The following is a 19,487-nucleotide window of genomic DNA, read 5'->3' on the forward strand; positions in this document are numbered from 1 at the left end:
CATCCCACACCAGGTCACCTACCCATACCCTGCTTCACCTGTGGTCGGGAAGCCCTGGGTTCAGCAGAGTCTCCTGGCAGAGCATCGCTCCTACCTTCTGAGGGGGGGCCCTCTCAGCCCTAAAGGAAGCCCCTGCCATCCAGGGTGGCACTGAGCACACGCCGCCCTCAGGCTCCCCTTAACGAGGCCAGCGGCCAGCTCCTCTTCCCTCCGGTGCCCTGCCGCCGAGCGAGGATTGTTAGGAGCTCATGATACTGTGCTCTGGGCTTACTCTCCGCCTCCTCCAGGCTGCCCACTCCCAGAGGGAGGGCCTCCTCTCACCGGTGAGCACAGAGCCTAGGGCGTATCTGCTTAGTGACAGGAGCAGAGTCTGAGCTCCCCACCCCAGCTGCCCCTCTCTCTCGCCTGAGCAGCCGTGAGGAGCCAGGCAGCACTCACATGGGCCACCCTTCGCCGGTGGACACGGTGAACAGAGTCAGCAGGGCCCAGAGCACGTTGTCATAGTGGAAGTCGTACTTCTTCCACTGCCGCGGCTGAGCTTCCACCTCCTCCTTCTCGTAGTCCAGATACTGGCCCCTAGGGGTGGGGGCGCAGAGGGAGCCCGAGGTCAGAGGCGAAGGGTCCAGGCAAGCCCCCGCGTCTCCAGTCAACGGGCCTTTGGAAAAGGTCGCCCGTCCAGGGGAGAAAGACTGGTCTCCCCATCAGATGGTGCTGAAACCACTGGGTGTCCTCAGGCAAGAATACGGATGCGGACGCCCATCTCACCCCATGTGTACAAACTGAATCAAAATGGACCAAAGCCCTAGATGTGAGCAGTAACTCTGTAAGACGCTTAGAAGGAAATATAGGGGGCCGCAGAAAAAATAGAGAAATCGGACTTCGTCAAAATGGAAAGCTCTGTCTTTCAAAGGAAATCATCAGCACTCAAAATGGCACTAAAGACAGAAACCCGTCTGTCTGATAAGGGGCTTTCTATCAGCACTATACTAACAACTATTACAATCAGTTATAAAATGGATGAACATTTCAATTTTAAAAATGGAAAAAAGACCTGAATAGATATTTTTGCAAAGAAGACATCAAATTATCAATAGGCACAGGAAAAGAGGCTCCACATCACGAATCATCAAGGAAATGCAAACCAAACCACAATGAGACACCACTTTATCCCCACTAAAGTGGCTACAATTACACTTCTTAAAAGGAAAATAACAGCGCTGGCAAGCCCGTGAAGAAATCAGAACTCTCAGACACTGTTGGTAGGAAACAGTTTGGCAGCTCCTGAAACTGACAAAGAGAATCACCACGCAGCCCAACAACCCCACCTCCAGGCTCATCCTCGAGAGAGACGAGAGCACCTGCGCACAGCAGCAGCTGCACACAGACTGAAAGCAGCAGCGGCCAGAGCAGCCCAAGCGTGGGGACGACCCACGTGCCCACCAACAGGCAGGCAGATGCACTCGGCGAGGTCTGACGACAGAAAGGACGACATCCAACGGTCAGGGGAGGGAGCCCACCGGGGCCACAGCAGCAGAGGCCTTGACAGCCGCAGCGGCACACAGAGCGCCCGGTTCCCTTTGCGTGCAAAGCCCAGGGCAGTGCTCACCAGGCACCAGCCGTCCCCCCGCCCCTCCCTGAGGGCACTCCTCTGGTCTGCTCAGCCGGGGCGCGAGGCCCCAGAGATGAGGACGTGGTTTCAGCCCTGGGGCGGCCCCCAACCTTAGGGCCCAGCCTGGATCTTGAGGGTTGACACAGCGTCCAGCAGAGGCCGCACTGAGCTCCCTGAGGTGTGCAGGCAGGGAGGGCCCAGGCACGGCCCCGGGGGCCGCGGAGGGGCCCGGCTCACCTGCAGTCCCGCTCCAGCTCCTTGGACTCGTCGGTGCAGTAGAAAAACTTCCCCTTGAAGAGCTGTACCGCGATGACAGCAAATATGAACATGAAGAGCATGTAGACGATCAGGATGTTGAGGACGTTCTTCAGGGAGTTCACCACACAGTCAAACACAGCCTGGGGAGGGGCAGCGCTGTGAGGGGGCGGGGCCAGCCCGGGACCCAGCAGGGTCTGGACTGGGGACCAGGAGGGCCCTCCTGGACCGGAAGGGTGGGCAGGAGGTGCTGGAAGAGGCGGTGTGGGCAGGGGCCCGACACCACGGAGAGCCTGGGGCTGAGGCCAGCGTTAGGCCCCTGAGCCAGGCCTCGGGCCAGCCTGGAGGGGAGGCACAGGGCTAGGCTGAGGGCAGTGCATTCGGGATGGGGCAGACAACCAGCGACATGAGGCCAGCTCAGGGCAGGGCTTGGGGCACGTGCGTGGGCCAGAGGGGACTCCCAGCTGCTCCCACTGCCCAGGCCACCTGTTCTCCAGTGAGCCGCTCCCTGCCACCTGGTCTGGTTGTTGCTGGCTGTGCACAGAGGCCAATCCGCAACCAGCTCTCGGGGCCCTGCGGGGCACACTCCACACGTGGGCAGCTGCCTTGGCAGCCCTGGCCCTGGTGCCTCAGTCACCCTTGAGCTGCCCCTTCAACATGGGCTCTAAGCAAACCACCCCCAGAACCTCACATCACTTAGTGTCTCCACGGCCTGCAGGTCAAAGGTTCTCCTAACATGTTACTGTACAGTCTTGGAGGATTAAGTGAATTTAAGCACAAGCTCAGCAACAATTAGACTGCAGCACAGTTCTTAAGCCATATTCCCCAACCCCTGCTCTGTGACCCTGACCTCTGTGACCCTGACCCCTGCACCACAGCTGCTGAGGGAACACTCGGTCGTGTGGGTGCCCGAGTGGAGGAACAGCCTCACAAGACGTGCAGAGAAGGAGCCCCCTCGGACATGGTCACAGAGCTGAGAACCCATCCCATGCACACAACAGAGGGCCTCCCTCGTGGGGGCCTCCCTTCAGCTATGCTCATCCCCACCCAACACGGGAAGCTGCAGGGGGCCAGGCAAGATACACATGTGCACCCCGCAATGCATTCCTGCACGTACGTGTGTACACACACGTACACACACGCGAAGTCCACCTATAGACGTGTACACACATGGGTGCACATGCGCACACGCAGCCCCCACCCCCCTCCAGGCCCCACTCCAGACTCTCACTTTGAGCTTGGGCAGCCGCTTGATGGTCTTGAGTGGCCTCAGCACACGCAGGACCCTCAGGGACTTGATGGTGCTGATGTCTTTCCCTTTGGAGCCTCTAGAAGGGAGAAGCCACCCATGTAGACAGGTAGGGTGCACATCTGTGCCCAGAGGACTGGGGACAGGGTAGCCTTGGTCCTGAAGACGCCTCAGGCCAGTGCATCTCCCCCAACAGGCTGCCTGAGGGGACAAGGCCTGGGGCCAGGCCAGTGGCACCTGGTATCCAGGGAGAACTGAGCTTCTGGGCAGGAAGAGCTCATCACCCCAGATCCCATCATTCAGCACTCCCACCCACCCCACTCCAGACTCCTCCAAACACCATGCCAAGGCCCCAGTGGGAGTAAAGGTAGGTGGGCTCCAGAACGGCAGCCCCAGCCCAGGCAGCACGTGCAAGTCTATGAGCAGTGCAGACCCATGCCCATCACCATGGAGTCTTCTGGAAGGGCTGGCCTGCCTGCCTTTCCCTGCTGGTGGAGGGAGGAAGGGTTCACACCACCAGGACTGCGCCTGATGTCAGGAAGCGCCCGGCTGACTGCTATGCAAAGGCAACAGCAGCAGGACCTATCAAGGCTGTGGCAAACGTGGGTGGGGCCCCCTCTCCACTGCCAGCCGTCTGCCCTGGCAACACGGCAGCATCTGCTCCTGCAACACGGCAGCGTCTGCTCCTGCCTCAGGAGCACTGAAGCAGACTAGCAGGTGGCTGCCTGGTTCTTCCTGGCTCCACAGCAAACCCCACTGACCTTTCATCCACCACAGGGCATTTAACATGACTCCAGTTACACAGAGACACTGGTGGGGAGACTTCCACAAAACTGTAAAAGTGGTATGTAGGGTGACTATGATTGTTAGGATTATGTGTCTAAAATATTGCTGGTTCATTAATGTTCTTCCAGATGTTAAGAAATCTTGTCCCCTAAGCTATCAACAATTTGGTAAGATATACCTTTGTGAACAGAGATAAAACATTTACTTTTTCTCCCTGATTCCTTCAGAATTCAGAGTATTTCAGTGAGTATTCTTACTTCCATGACAATATATTTATCTGCATAAGTTCAATAAGAACCTATTCTCCTTCTACAGGACACAACTGGAAACACTGGCCATATGACCAAGGCTTTGACTGACAAAGGGCTGCAGGTAAAATCTGATGGCCATGTCCTTGGCTTGGTTTCCTGGCTTTGAAAGCTTTTGAGAGTTCAGTCTGAAACTCCTTATGAAAATTAGCAGCAACAAAGCAGTCTTAAAAAGAACTTAAATGATCAGTCACTCTTCTTGCAGCACTTATATAAATAATCAGGCCAAGTTTAATATAAACAAATTACTTTTACTGTGATTATCTTTGTTTTTTTTTAAAAAAAAGGGAGTATTGTAGAGAGAAAAAATGTTTGCCCCTCCATAGATATTAGATTCTAGTCCTAATACTTGTTTTTGAGGGTTTGCTATATACCTACAAACTTGTCTGGATCCTGAATTCTTCATTTCCTCAAATATCTGGCTCTGACTTAACAAACTCATGTTTCAAGTTTTCTTCCACCCCTCTAATTAGAAATCAATCAGAACAAAGACTGCCCCAAAATCTCCTTGGAAGAAACTGCACCAGGTCTTCCTCGCTACCCTGATGGCAGTGAACCTCAGGGACTTGAACCCTGAATAAATACTTCAGACCTGAAGAAGCCCCAGCATCCCCCTCTCTAGTCTGATCCCCTACACTGGTTCCTCAATTCCTGGAGCAGAGATGGGCAGCAGGCCTCAGAGGACCCCTGTGACAGTGTCCAGCAGGCCAGGCCCTGCTGGTGTCAGCAGGCTTATGCTGGACCAATCCCAGATCCCCAGCGCCAAGGCTGGGGCTGTCTCATTCCTGTTGCTCTGCCAAGGGCTGATTCCAATCTATCCCAACTGGGTAGATCTGATTTATTTCCACTCGCTAGGAAACCCCACAGCAGTACCTGTCTTTGCAAGACATTTAGGGAGACTCCTTATTTCACGAGAGGAGATTCTCTTTCCAAATACATTAGAAAACCTAAGTGACCCCTGCCTCAAATGGGTAAACACAGTAAACCCTGTGAATAAGCCCATCACTTGGTTAGGAGCAAATATGCACAAGATATGACCAGAACCTTCCCTTAACTCTTGAAGACACTGCAGAGTCCCCTGCTAAGACATCAGCTTCCCAGGAGACAGCCTCAGACTCTGGCCAAGGTTGGTCCTAATAACAGAATAGCCTTCGGTTATCTTTAGCGGAGCAATAAGCTGTCTATGCTTTGGCCAGCACCACCTACGGTACCTGGATTAACACTTCTGGGGAGGTTGAAAATCAGTTACGTCAGACCATGGAGCCAGCTACTTGGCTCAAATCTGTGACTTCTTCATGGGATCTTTCTTTGATTAGGGGACCATGACCTGGGGACCATCACTCCAAAATACACTTCAAACATTAGGAATTATCCTGTTTATAATGCCCCTAATATGTCTGTCATATTCTCTCAAAAATTTTAAATACATGTTTGTAGCTGACAGCCACTAAGTGAGTGGTCTCCATTCTGACTGGAATGTCAGAAAAGCAGCAAAGAAAGTGACCAACATGAAGACTATAGCCCTAAACCTGTGATCTGTGCGAATGTCATAAGGGTTAAGCAAATACATCACGGCCTGTGGAGACCATGTCTAGAACCAAAGCTGCGAACACTACGCAACGGGAGCTGAGCACGGTGCCAACACCTGTGAACAGAAAGCGCTGCCTGCCGCATCCGCGAGCCCCGTGAAGCCACCACACTGCAGCTGGCAGAGAGCCCTTGGGGAATTTGGGATGGAGTCAGGATGCTCCCCATCTAGCAGTGAGCCAGGCCCCCTCAATGGGACACCCCGAGGAGACTCAGGAGGAGAAGCGCAGGACGCTGGCCCCAGAGAGCTGAGGTGCACGTCACCCAGTGAGCCCGGACTCTTCTATTTCCCACATACAGGAAAGCACTAAGTTCCTTAAGAAGCCTGGCTTTCTTCAATCAACAGTAATCTCTCGATGTTCTGACTCCCAGGTCTCTGTTGCAAAAACTCCTACATATCGCGGCTCAGGCTCCCCCCTTGCCTCTTCGGTACAGTCTCTCAGAGTTACCTGAGATGTTGTGTCCCAGGCATACGTCCTCAGTTTTGTCAGCCAAACACAAGGTAACTCTCAACTTACAGGTTGCAAACTTTCTTTCAGATGTCAGCTACAAACTGGCACTTGTCATCTGCCTCTGCAAGGGTTAAAGCATGAGCTGCTGCAGCTGCTGACTTTCAACACCTGCCTGAAAGGAATTCCAGGTAGAGAGCACAAAGGAGGCCCGGCGCTCCAGGAAAAACTGGCAGAGCAGCTCTTCAGGCAGAGGTTTCCAGGAGTCGATTTTATGAGCCCAATTCTTGCACCTCCTCACATCTAGACAAGCACTGAAACCCTCCGTGGCGACGGCTGCTCCTCATCACCAGCAGAAACCTTCTGCAAAACGTATGCGCTTGATTGCACGTGTTCCCCTTCGCCAAAATCACACATTTACTGACCTTTCCCCTACTTCTTTGGAGCAGTGTCTCAGAGCTATCTGAAACGCCATCTCCCACGACATAGCCCTCATTTTGCCCCAAATAAAACTTGACTTGCAGCTCTCACATTGTCCTTCTGTTTTTAAGTCAGCACAGTTGACACACCTAAAATGTTTATCACATCTCTCAGTTGGGTTGACAGTTTGATCAGAAGGGGAGAACTGTTTAAAAAAACAAAGAGGAGGGTAAGAGAGAGAGAAAGGAGGAGGAGGAAAGTGAGGAAGGAGAAGAAGGGAGCATAAAAAGACACAGGGCCGAAGTGGAACCACCTGCCCCAGGAGAGCAGACAGGACCCAACTGCAGTCTCATCTCTCCCTGGAGGAGGGAGTGGCCGCCACTCCAGCACGCTTGCCTGGAGAATCCCATGGACAGAGGAGCCTGGTGGGCTGCAGTCCATGGGGTCGCAAAGGCAGACACGACTGAGCGACTTCACTTTCACTTTCTTTAACCTTTCCCAGGAATGAAATTTCTGGAATCGCCTGGTGAGCACCATCGAGGTGACACTGCCTGAAGCACTCCTTTCTTTCCTCTGGTTAAGCCTTGTCTGGCCCCCTGTCTATAAAGGCCTGCCATTTGACACAGCTCCCATCATGCACAGCCTACCTAACTACTAGATGGGATGCTGCCTGTTTCACAGATCACTGAATAAGCCCAATCAGACCTTCAGAGTCACTCGGCTGGATTTCGTTCTATAACAATGAGGGTCAGAGATGCTGGGCATTTCAGGGAAGCGTGGAAAGGAAAGAGCAAAGAAAGCCCTGTTTCCAGAGGAGACAAGTGGGAAAGTGTCTCAGGACATCCAACATCCTGGCAGCTGGGGTCACACAGCTCCCACCCAGAGTGGGCACTGCCCTCCAGACCCAGGTGCCCAGCCTCCAGCACTCAGTCAGGATGCCCTGCTCACCAAGGGGGGGCCATGCCCAGCCCCAGCCCCCAACCCAGCCCCCAGGGGTGAGGTGGGGACATGTGGCCGGGGACATGGCTCCTGGCAGCATGCAGCCCAGACAGTGGCGGAAGTGAGCAGGGGGAGGCATGGCGATGGAGCGGCCCATGTGGGGTCGCAGCGTGCTGTGATGTGGGGCAGTGTGAGGGGACAGAGGGAAGGCATTACCCCATGAAGCTCCTACCGAGAGTCCAGCAACAGGAGACAAAGAGAAGAGAGTCAGTGAGGCGGTCTCCCCGTGGGCTCAGAGACGACCCAGCCCTCAGGGTAGCTGTCCATCGAGGAGCTTACTTACGTCTTCGTCTAGGTAAGCAACCACCTCCCCAGAATCTGCCCCCAGCTCCACCCAAGCCCCCACTCACCACCGTGCAGGGTCTGAGGGAGCTAACCTAGGCCCAGCCACAACAGGGCTGAGTGTCGCTCACTAGGAGCTACAGAAAACAGAGGAGCCCCCCACTACGGGAGATGCCCAGCTGCGCCCACTTGCACTGGCTGACCAGCTAGTGCAGCCTCCTCAGGGCACCAGGAGTCTTCTGCAGGATGCAAGAGGCAGACACCTTAAGGCAGAGCCTGCCTGTCCAACTTCAGAACCACAGGGTGTGTCAGGGATGGCAAGCCTGAGGCCCTCCCAGCCCCACAGTCGGCCCCAAGCGGGCGGGGCCCTGCTCCCCTCCCCACACTCATCACGGCTCTGGGGGTGCAGTCCAGCAAGGCAGAGCAGACCCAGGTACTTACGAGAAGGCAAACGCCACCAGGGCCCCACTGACCACAATGAAGTCCAGGATGTTCCACAGATCCCGGAAGTAGGCGCCAGGGTGCAGCAGCAGTCCCAAGTCGATCATCTTTAGGGGAACAACACACTTTAAGGGACAGAATATTTCGGAAAAGAAAGGCAGAGCCAGAGCCCAGAGGCCTGCGGCGAGAGGAAGGAGGCCATCTCATGATCCGTCCCCCACCCGGGGAGGGGTCACAGTCCCGGGCGCGCCTGTCACGGTGAGGAGCCGCAGCTCAGGTCCCGTCCCGTCAGGGGAGGGGTCACGGCTCAGGTCCCGTCCCGTCAGGGTACTGACATGGCTCAATTGATGGCCTCTTAAAGCCTCAGCAGGCATCTGGATCTCCACGCCCTCGACCCCAGTGACTCCGCATGGCCAAGACTGGCTGAGATCCTGCCGGGCCTCCAGCTCCTCTGGTGCCTGAGTGAGTCTCCCCCTCACTGGGCTGCAGCCACGCCTGCCCGGAGCTCAGCGCCTGCAGACCCTCAGAGGGCCGGCCCCACTGGGCAGGAGGAGGTGCTGAGGAGCTGCCCTTCTGCAGCAGTGACTTCCGGAGGCATCTTACTGTTTCTGGGCCTCAGTGTCCTTGTTTGTAAAATGCAGTAACACCTCCCCCAGGAATTCACAACAGAAGTGGAGAGAGCATGCACAGAAGCCACCCTGAGCCACCACGCGAGACCCCCTCCCTCCTCGAGCTGCACCTGTGGGGACCCGCACAGGCCCTCAGCAACACGGGGCCGCACAGGACGGTCGTGCTTCATCTGCAGTCAAGCACCAGGGAGTCCTCTCCGCCCACCTGCTGCAATCTTTGAGCCTTGAGGCCAGCATCCTGTCCCCACTCTCCTTCCTCTAGCTGCTGAGACAACCTGCCGGCCTCCCTCTCTGCTGAGACAACCCCGCACGACCCGGGCTCGTGCCACACAGGAGGGGGAAGCCTGTCCGCCTCAGAGAGAAGGGTCTCTGCCAGCAGGTAGCGGAGACCAGGCCCAGCGCTCACGAGCTCTCCTGAGGCTGATATAACACTGTGGGGAATCCTTAGCAAATGTGACCTTGTGTCTCCACAAAACACAGCCTCTGCAGGTGGGCTCATCACCCACACACGTGTGCACGCCCAGGGCACACTCGCCACATGCCTTCATCTCAGTCACGAGGGGGGATGAGCAAAGCCCTGCAGTCACCAAGGCAACCACAGGTCTCACCTTTATCACCATCTCAAAGGTGAAGACGCCTGTGAAGATGTAGTCCATGTACTTCAGCACCTGGAACCAAAGAGAGGCTTTTTTCAGGGGCAGGGCAGGAAGCTTGAGCCGGGCCCAGTTCAGCAACTCCATGTCTTCTTCCAGGAGCCTGCACAGATAACCCATCGGCCTGGGGCCTATGGGCAAGGGCCATGGGGAAGTGAGGGGAGGCCTGGCCCGCGCCCATGGGAGGGGCCCCTGCAGTGACGGTCTTCACTGCATCCTGGACACACCCCCAGACATTCCGCCCCCCACTCTGCCGGGCAGTCAGGGCCCTGACAGCACCAGCCCCTCCAAGCCCAACAGCAGCACTCACGTTGTTCCTGGGCGAGTCTGTCTGCACGGGGTCCTCAGCGGCCAGGGCAATGCTACTCAGGGCGATGACCACAAGGATGACCATCTCGAAGTGCTGCATGGCCACAATGTAGTGGCAGAAGCGGCGAAGCCTGGAAGGCAGAGCACGGGCCAGCAGGGGCTTACGGAGGGCCTGCCCGGCCCTCCCCACAGGAGGCGCGGAGTCCTGCCGGGCGCCCCTCTGTTCAGGTGACAGCAGCCAGGTGACTGATCAGGAGAGGCGGGAGGCTGCAGAAGCCCCGGGCAGGGCCGGCCACCATGGCTCGCAGGCCAGGTTGGTCTGGCCCTTTTGCTACACTAAGTTCCACTGGGGGCCAGCCAGGGCTGCCTGTCTATGTGCTGTGGGGCTACCATGCCCTGGTCAGGCTTCCAGCTCTGCTGGGGGTGGGGTAGAAGCCGAGCACCAACAGTCCCCGAGCAGCCCTTCTCAAACCCCAGTGCTGGGCGCGGCACCCTTGTCTGAGCTCACAGAGATGCGTGTGCACACCTGCCCTTCAGTCACCTGTCTGCCTCCACTTGCTAGTCAGCACCACTGATGACTACTCCGGTCTGTCCAGGTCCATCCTGGACTGGGACACAGTGGCGCCCAAGACACCCTGAACAGCATCGACAGAAGCGGACAGGAGATGCTCAGATGCTGACACTTGCTACGACACAGCAGGAAGCAGTGACCGGGAGGCCAGCAAGGGCTCTCGGGGATGCGACGCCGAGCCTGGGCGACAAGCACAGCTCACAGACGCCACTGCCGCCCCTCAAAGACACGCTCTCAGAGCCCCACCTGCCTCCGCGGGCCCAGCCTCCGCCGCCAGCACCTGCCACCTCTCCTCCCACCAACACCGTGTTCCCAGGGACACCACGTCTCTGTCCCTTCCTGTCTGCTCTCCGTCCTAACCACCGCTGCCCAGCTCCAGCCCCTCACCCCCAAGCTGCTCTTCTGAGACACTTTCCTTCCACCCCCACGACACTCCATCGCAGGCTTTCTTCCATCCCAGCCCGTTTCTTTCAAAGCAACACTATCAGTCCATCTTGTGGCTGAGTTTCCACCCCTCCTCACACCCTCAAGTTCTGCTGGCCACGTGCCACCCGCCAGCTTCCCTGGGCTCCGGGGCACAGCCAGGCCTCCAGCCATCAAGCAGAAACCCTAGCTGTCATCCTTCACAACTCTGCCCCCTTCCACCTCTATTTTGCCATCAAATCCTGCAGATTCTGCCTCTAAAATTCCTCTCCAAACACTTCACTCCCAAACCTCTTCACTCTGACCACCCTCATCCAATCGCCGCAACCACCTTCCAAACGGTCTCTCTGTCTCATCTTCATTCTCCCCACCTAAGGGCTCCAGTGCAGTCTGACCGAGACTCACCCCCACCGCTCATAGCCTCTCCAGCTTCTCTGGGTTTTCACGTCATCCCACTTCTCCAAAGAACACACATCAGCCCTGCGTGCCTCTGTGCTTGTCCACACAACTGCCTTCAGCTGTTCGGAGCCCTAGGTCTTTAACGTTGAGACCATCCCAAGCTCTCTCCACCTGCTGAGAACACTGTCTCCTTCCTCTTCACCTCGACTCTCACCCTTCAGCCGAGATCTCTCCCTCCCTCCAGGAAGGCTCCCAGACACTAGACCTCCCTGCCCTACCTACCCACGCTGTACTCACATGACGGACACACCAGTCAGTGCTGGAGGCAGGGGCCATACCTGTCTCTACCTCCATCTCACTCCCAACCCCTAAAGAGCGAGCTCCCCACACTGGCGTGCTGAGCAGAGGAAGGAGGGGAGGGCGGGCGGCAAGAGCTGGTGGACAGACTGCTAGCTGACCAAGGGCAGAGGGGCTGGCTGGACATGGGAAAGGGATGAGGCGGCGATCCCTCGGGAGCAGCTGCTCCGCCCCCGTGGTGAGAGTTCTGCGTGTGACCTGCCTGCACCCCTGCCTGGCGGGCTCCTCTCTCCTTCCTCGGGCTCCAATCCCACTTCTCCACTGCAGCGCCCCCGTGCACACCTCCAGTCCCTGCTCTGTGCTTCCTCCTGGCCCTTCCCAGCACACAGTGGCTCATGTCCCCAACTCAGTGCCCTGTCTGCTGCCCGCCTCTCCACCTTCCCGCAGCTTAGAGGACGGGCGCTCACCGGCGCTGCGCATCTCTGTGGCTCCCAGCACCTAGAACACTGTCTGAACACCGGTCGAGCTACGGAAGCAGCTGGAGCAGTGTGTGGACGAGTGACATGTGGGGACTGCATGATGCAAACCCACGGGAGGCCACCGGACAGACACACGAGCGGCTGCCACGCGTGCTCGTGCGCCCCAGTGGGAGGTGTCGATGTAGCACAGAGCTGGGTGTGTGTGCGCAGAGGTGACCTACAGCTGCAGTGGGGGTTAGAAGCAAGGCCCTGGGATGCCCGTCTGCGTTTAAACCCCAGCTCTGCCACTGAGACGGATGGGCTGCATGTCTGGACGCCAGCCTTCCCTGTGGCTCCGTGTCCTCATCTGCAAAGCGAGGCAACAGCAGAATGTGCTCTGTGGGAAGCTGTGATGACCTATCGAGGCGCTGACACACATCACAGGCTGGGCCACACCTGGCACGCCTGCCGTCATAGGCACATGGGTCACAGGCCAGGGACTAGGAGACAGAGCAGGACATGGGCTGGTGGCAAGACTCACAGGTTGGTGGGGCTCAAGCAGAACATGGAGCTGTACGGGACAATGGGTCGGGGGCCGCTCCTCATCACGTCATCAGCTTCCACCTCCTTCTTTCCTTCTGCTTGGCTTTCCAGGTCCACATTACCACCTACAAGCACAAAGGCCACCAAGTTAGGGGTGCAACTCATAGACTCACACCATGCAGGTAACCCCTGGGCAATATCCGCCAAGCTCCAGCCCCACAGGCTCGTGGACCCACCAGGGAAAGGCACGAGGCCAAGAACACGGCTTCACACGAGGCCTCGTCTGATCACAGCCAGATTACCACTGAAGCCGGGCTGAGCCAGCTTTGAGGATCCGGCTGTCTGCTGCAAAGACCCAGAGACCCTCCCTCGCCTCTCCCTCCACCAGGGTCTCTGGGGAGCAGCACCAAGCCTGGTGGGCGTCCCTGGCTGTGGACACCTTTGCCTCCCTGTGCGTGTGAATGCTCAGTCGTGCCTGACTCTTTGCAACCCCACGGACTGTAAACCCGCCAGGCCGCTCTGTCCATGGGATTTCCTAGGCAAGAATACAGGAGTGGGTTGCCATTTCCTATTCTAGGGGACCTTCCCAATCCAGGGATTAAACTCGAATCTCTCGTGTCTCCTGCATTAGCAGGTGGATCCTTTACCACTGCGCCCCCTGGAAAGCCCTCTGCCTTCCTAGGGGCTGCTAATCTAGATGCTCTAACGATATCAAAGGCACCTTCAGCCCCAGAGACCAGGGCCAGTAGGCTCTCCCATCCCAGTGCATGGCTCACGCCTCAAGAAAAGGTATCCCGGGCTGCCCTGCAGGCAGCTCAGGCAGGGCCAGCAGGCAGCAAAGAGAGGGCCTGTCTGGCTTGCAGCCACTCTCCAGAGCCTGCTGGTCGGGCTTGACTGCACAGGACGCTGACCCAGGGAGGACGCAGCACTCCCCTCATCCGCACCCTCGGCGGCGCCTCACTCCTGGCTCCCCCGTCCCTAAAGGGCATCTTCTGCACTCAGCACCCCTCCCCCACGTGGCAGCCATGAATCAAACTCCCCAGGGGTAGAACGGCTGTGACCACTGTGCTTTTAAGTAGATTGTGTTCTTCAGGCACAGTATGTTTCTCACAGCACTGCTTCATTCCTAACTGTACTAAGATATGTTTCGATTTTTCAAGTAATGATTCCTGAGACCCCAGGGGTATCAGGGAGACAGTGCACTGACTCAGAGCCAATGCCCACCACCCACCTCCCTTTTACTTCTTGGACGAAGCGTATAAGCAGAGATGAAGGTGATTCCCTCCAGTCTTCTCCCCCGACTGCTGGCCACTCTGAAGTCCCACAGAGAACGAATGGGTGAGCCAGAGGAAAGAGCCCTGGGCGGAATGTGCAGCCTGCTCGAGCCGCAGCAGCCACAGCGCTCTGTGCACTGCCAGCTGCCACCACCCAGCGCCATTCGCTTCCTGGCCACAGGCATGGTTATATAGCATCATCTTCTAAGAAAGCAACTGGGCAACACTTATGCAAAGCCCTAAAACAATTCTGTTTATTGATTTCATTTGCACAAAATTATCTCCTAAGGAAATCAAGCACACAAACATTTGTCTTCACAAAGGTGTTTGTTATCAGTTCTGTTACAATAATAAAAACTATGAAACATAACCACAGGAGATCAACCAAGTGTGCAACAGTTACAGGAAGCATCGTCCTGTGAATATTAAACGGCCCATACAAATAGCTTAAATGACAAAAGCTTATGATAAGGTTAAAAGAAAAAAAGACAGGCTAACACTTATATATACCAGATAGATTCAACTACGAAAAATAGCATATACAGGGGGAGGAACACCACCAAAATGACAGGAACTGCTGTGGTCTCTGAAAGGCTTTCCAGTGACAATTTTAATTCTCTTCACTATACTGTTAACACTAAAATATTTTTTTCTCTGATGAGCATGTATAACTTTAAAATTAAGAAAACATTTATAAATTTAAAATCACAGCTTTTCAGACTCTTCCAGAATAACAAGTAAGCAAACTGAAGGACAAGTAAACTGGGGAAAAGGAACCAATATACACCTAACGAAGATTTTTTTTTTTTTCTGCGTAAAAGAATGGAACAAAGATGCCAGAGCCTGGATGGAAATACTTCTCCTGAAATAAATTTACTATAACAACAACAGAACTCATCAATAAATCAAAACAGACCAGGAAAACAAGGAGAGCATCAAGACAAGAGCTACACCAACTAAGGAGATTCATTGTTGGAAACAGTTTATTTTAAAAAGAGACCTGACAGTAACAAAAAATTCATCGAAATAGAAGACGATCCAGCCCGATGACCGGATATGGGTCGTGGGAGGGGGCGTGAAGAAAGGAACAGGATGTTCACTGGGAACAGCCATGAGCTGGCTGGCCCGGGGGACGGCACTCACTGGCGTGCGTCAGTGCCTCCAGGTTTCAGATTAAGAAACTGAGGCTGAACTGAAGAATCACCCTGTGGGGACAAGACCAACCAAAGCTGGGTAAGGCAGGGAAAGTGAGGCTCCACAATAAACTGCTCTCTCCAGGGGCTGAAGGGAGTCCAGACAGCAGTGCCCTGGGCTTCTGGGAAAGCACAGGTAAGTCATCTCTGGCAGGAACATCCCCCATCTGCCCACAGAATCCCCACTGACCACGGTAGCTGTTGCCAATTTGAAGAGAACATGAGCCTAATGTCCCAAGGCGTCCACCATGCAGAAAGAATTTCTCTGCTAGAGCTATGTACCACCCTCGAGAGAACTGAAAAAGCAGCCAAACAATTCTTTTTCTATAGGGCTTCATTATCTCTTAAAGCCCGACTCAGAAAGGGTGCATTATGGTCAATTATATATGAACTCACATCATCAAACACAAAAAGAAGTGACGTAGGTGACAGACAGCGGACCTAGTAACAGACGTAGAATTCCCAAGGGACTTCGGATATCAGCACCTTTAGCTGAGGGCTGTAAAAGAACTCAAGAACTAAATACAAACATGCAAAGAAATGCTAAAAATGAGTCTTTAAACCTGAACAAGCAATAGAAGTCTATAAAACTGGCCAGCATTTCCATGGCCTATGACAGAGAGGTGTATTACAAAGGACTCAACGTCCTACTACAGCCAATTATAAAAGCAGAGCAAAAACATGTAGCTGCTTAAAGAACCCGAGAAGCTACAGTCTTTGGGAGACACCTGTGCCTGGGGGCCGCTTTCCCGTTTGCAAAAGTAGAAAGCAGCACCCTACTGGGAGGGGGAACAAAAGACTGGAGGTGAGGATGACGGAATATCTGGGAATAAGGGGCAAAATCCCAGAGGGGAGAGGAGGACAGAGAAGTGAGTCCCCCTGTCAGTCCCCAAAACTCCCCTCCAGTCTCTGCTGTACTGGTGTAAGGCAAGGCTGGTCTCTACTGGGAGCAAAGGGTCTCGAGGCAGAAGCAGGGCTGAAGGCTTGATACTGGGATCAAATGCAGATTCAACTTTGCTATCATTTCGCATTCAGAGTACTCTTGGCTTTATTAGTGTTCTGGTTAAAGAGTTGCCGTACCTTGAATAATTTAATAAGGCCTATTATTTTCAACACATGGCATTTTTAGAAACGCATGGATAATGTTACAGCAGGAAGGTGTATACTTTAGGAAGGTAGAAAACGGTATTGAAGCAAAGTCTGCAACCTAAGAAATCAGTAAATCGAAACACAGTCTCTGTAAAGTTGTTGGGAAGGAAGAAATTTCACTCTGCATCCCTAGGTTCTTCTGACTGGTCTAAGAATTAACTTGACATGAGAATAGTAACACGAAAAAACGTAGGAACCGCACATCCGTGAGAGGCTCAGACAGAAAGGCAGAACGAGGTGTGTGTGTGTGTGTGTGTGTCACCCTAAGCTAAACAATGGGGCCTCTGAGGACGCTCATAAGACGACATAAAACAGAGCAGATTCTTGGTTACTAGGCGCTTGCCCTTCCAAAGAGACGGGGCCACTCAGGTAACACTCATCTCTGGTAATAGCTCTTTCCTGGGAAAAATCCCCAGTCTAAACTCTTCTATGTGGTTAAGGCAAGAACAGTTGTTTCTCTTGAACCCACAGGGTCTTGGCTGCCTTTAGCTCAAAAATAATTCTCACGCAAAAATGACACATTCAGGGGAGGCTTGTCCAGAGCCCTGCAAAGTCCAAAGAGTAATAAACTCTATTTTGTGGGCAAAAGAAGGACTGAAATGGTGGATGCTAACGAGGAAGCTGGGAAAAATGTGGTTGCAGTTGCTATTCTAAGGCCTTAGAACTTAATTTAAATATAACTATAGATTTTGTTATGCAAGCATGGTAGAATTAAAGGATAACTGCTAAAAACAGAAAAAGAATTCATAGTTTATAAACTATTAGAAAAGCAATTATTCAATACTAAAAAGGAAGGAGAAGGAAGAAAAACAGGAAAAACTGGAGCAAACATCACAGGTCCAAGTAAATTAATAATCACAATATATACAAGCAGATGGAACCTGGCTACTGACTGACAGAGATCATCCAGGTGACATGTTTAAAAATACAGTTAGATGTAGTTTCCAAGAGACAGGCCCAAAATACGAGGCCACACAAAGCCTAGAAGTCAAAAGATGAGAAAAGATATACTGGGCAAACGTTCATTTTAAAAAACCCAGGTATTAAAAAAAAAAAAAAAACCCAGGTATACTCACATCAGAAAAATACAATCTAAGGACTCACCATCAGAGGGCCACCGCAGGACAGCAAAAAGTTCATTAAAAAAAAACCCGGGTATATTCACATCAGAAAAGTCCGATCTAAGGACACACCACCAGCGGGCCACCTCAGGACAGCAAAAAGTTCATTAAAAACCCAGGTATATTCACATCAGAAAAGTCCGATCTAAGGACACACCACCAGCGGGCCACCCCAGGACAACAAGAAGTTCATTAAAAAAACAGGTATATTCACATCAGAAAAGTACAATCTAAGGACACACCACCAGCGGGCCACCACAGGACAGCAAAAAGTCAGCTCCAGCGTCGCTGTTCAGTCCCTCAGGCGTGGCCGACTCTCTGCAGCCCCAGGGACTGTAGCCCGCCAGGCTCCTCTGGCCACAGGATTCTCCAGGCAAGAATACTGGAGTGGGTCACCATTCCCGTCTCCAGGGATCGTCCCAACCCAGGGACTGACCCTGCATCCCCACATCTCCTGGCTTGCAGGCAGATGCTTCACCCCCTGAGCTACCAGGGAAACCCATACATCCCTCTCGTGTGCATGCATGCTCAGTTGCTTCAGGCGTGTCCAGCTCTTCATGACCCCGTGGACGGTAGCCCGCCAGGCTCCTCTGTCCATGGGATTCTCCAGGCAAGAATACTGGAGTGGGTTGCCCTGCCCTCCTCCAGGGGATCTTCCTGACCCAGGGATTGAACCAACGTCTCCTGCGGCTCCTGCATTGCAGGCAGATTCTTTACCGCTGAGCCACCAGGGAAGCCCCATATTCTTCTTAAGCATACATAAAACAGTCACAAAAGTTGAGCACACGCTAAACCATAAAGCAGTCATCTCTTGTCTCAAAGATGACCCTACATGAACGTCATCATCTCCAATCACAGTACAATTAGGTTTCAATTTAAGGTAATGGTCAGAAACCAAAAGACAGATTAAGAGTTAAATTTTACAATTGGAAGGTGAAAAGTACACTTTAGTTAAGTCAAAAAATATACATCATAGGCAGTATAAATATGTCTACATAGAAAACAGCAGGAAAATTATTTGGAATAAGAGAGTGTTTGGCAACTCTGGGTAGACACAAAATCAATGGACAAAAACTGCTTGCATTTCTATATGGTATGAGCAAAAAATACAATTTTTTAAACAATACTATTTTAAAAAACAAAATAAGTAAAAAGACAAAAAGAAGGAACTTAGGGGCAGTGAAACTACTGTGTATGATACTGAAATGGCACAGTTATATATTTGTCCAACATCATTAGAATATACACGACCAAGAGTGAGACCTACTGTACACTATGGATTTGGGGAGAAAATGACGCGCTTCTAGGGACTCACTGACTGCAACAAACGTACCACCAGGAGACGAATGCTGACTACGGGGGAGGCTGTGTGTGCAGGGGTAGGGAGTATACATGAATGTGAACACAAAGTTGCTCAGTCGTGCCCGACTCTTTGCGACCCCACGGACTATAGCTTACCAGGTTCCTCTGTCCATGGGATTTTCCAGGAAATAGTACTGGAGTGGATTGCCATTTCCTTCTCCAAGGGATCTTCCCAACCCAGGGATCAAACCCAGGTCTCCCACATTGCAGCCAGACGCTTTACCGTCTGAGCCACCAGGGGGTATACAGCAAATCTCTAAACTTTCTACTTAATTTTTACCTTGAAACTAAAACTGCTCAAAAAAAATACAAATTTCCCAGGGTAACACAAAAGAGATACAAATATAAAATCTAAGTAGGTAGGTAAAAATCCTATGATCTTACATTTGAATTACAAATGCCAAAAGACTACATGGTATATTCTTCTCTCTTAAAAAGAAGAAAAGAGTCCCCACAAGCCTGAGAGCAGTAAAAATTCAGCAGCAAAGATCACATGGGTAAATAACACCATTTCTTATTAAAGGAAGCACAGCATCTCAGATCAGCACCTACAGAAGCAGACCATGAAATGAGGGTCCACGTGCAAGTGACTGAGGACAGACTCCCAAAAACAACTAGGTGGGAGCGAGACAGAGCAGGGCAGAGAAGGTCAAGTGAGGGTGCAGTTTCAGATAAAGTCTTGCCACAGCATCAGCTGCTTCTTCGGGGACCCTGGGGTCTG

At 53.2% G+C, this 19,487-nt stretch overlaps 1 protein-coding gene across 2 annotated transcripts in view; it reads right to left on the bottom strand.

Annotated features, from left to right (window-relative positions):
- The window catches only part of CACNA1B (calcium voltage-gated channel subunit alpha1 B), a 217,778-nt gene that overhangs the window by 44,048 nt on the left and 154,243 nt on the right, over nucleotides 1-19,487 (bottom strand). For both annotated transcript variants that reach the window (XM_018056199.1, XM_018056200.1), the window contains exons 21-27: nucleotides 12,666-12,792; nucleotides 9,978-10,107; nucleotides 9,623-9,682; nucleotides 8,386-8,492; nucleotides 3,096-3,192; nucleotides 1,847-2,007; nucleotides 439-576 (exon numbers count right to left, since the gene is read on the bottom strand). In XM_018056199.1, coding sequence (XP_017911688.1) covers nucleotides 439-576; nucleotides 1,847-2,007; nucleotides 3,096-3,192; nucleotides 8,386-8,492; nucleotides 9,623-9,682; nucleotides 9,978-10,107; nucleotides 12,666-12,792 — 820 coding nt within the window. The remainder of the gene's footprint in view (nucleotides 1-438; nucleotides 577-1,846; nucleotides 2,008-3,095; nucleotides 3,193-8,385; nucleotides 8,493-9,622; nucleotides 9,683-9,977; nucleotides 10,108-12,665; nucleotides 12,793-19,487) is intronic.

Source organism: Capra hircus, chromosome 11, assembly GCF_001704415.2.
Source record: "Capra hircus breed San Clemente chromosome 11, ASM170441v1, whole genome shotgun sequence".
Classification (NCBI taxonomy): Eukaryota; Metazoa; Chordata; class Mammalia; order Artiodactyla; family Bovidae; genus Capra; species Capra hircus.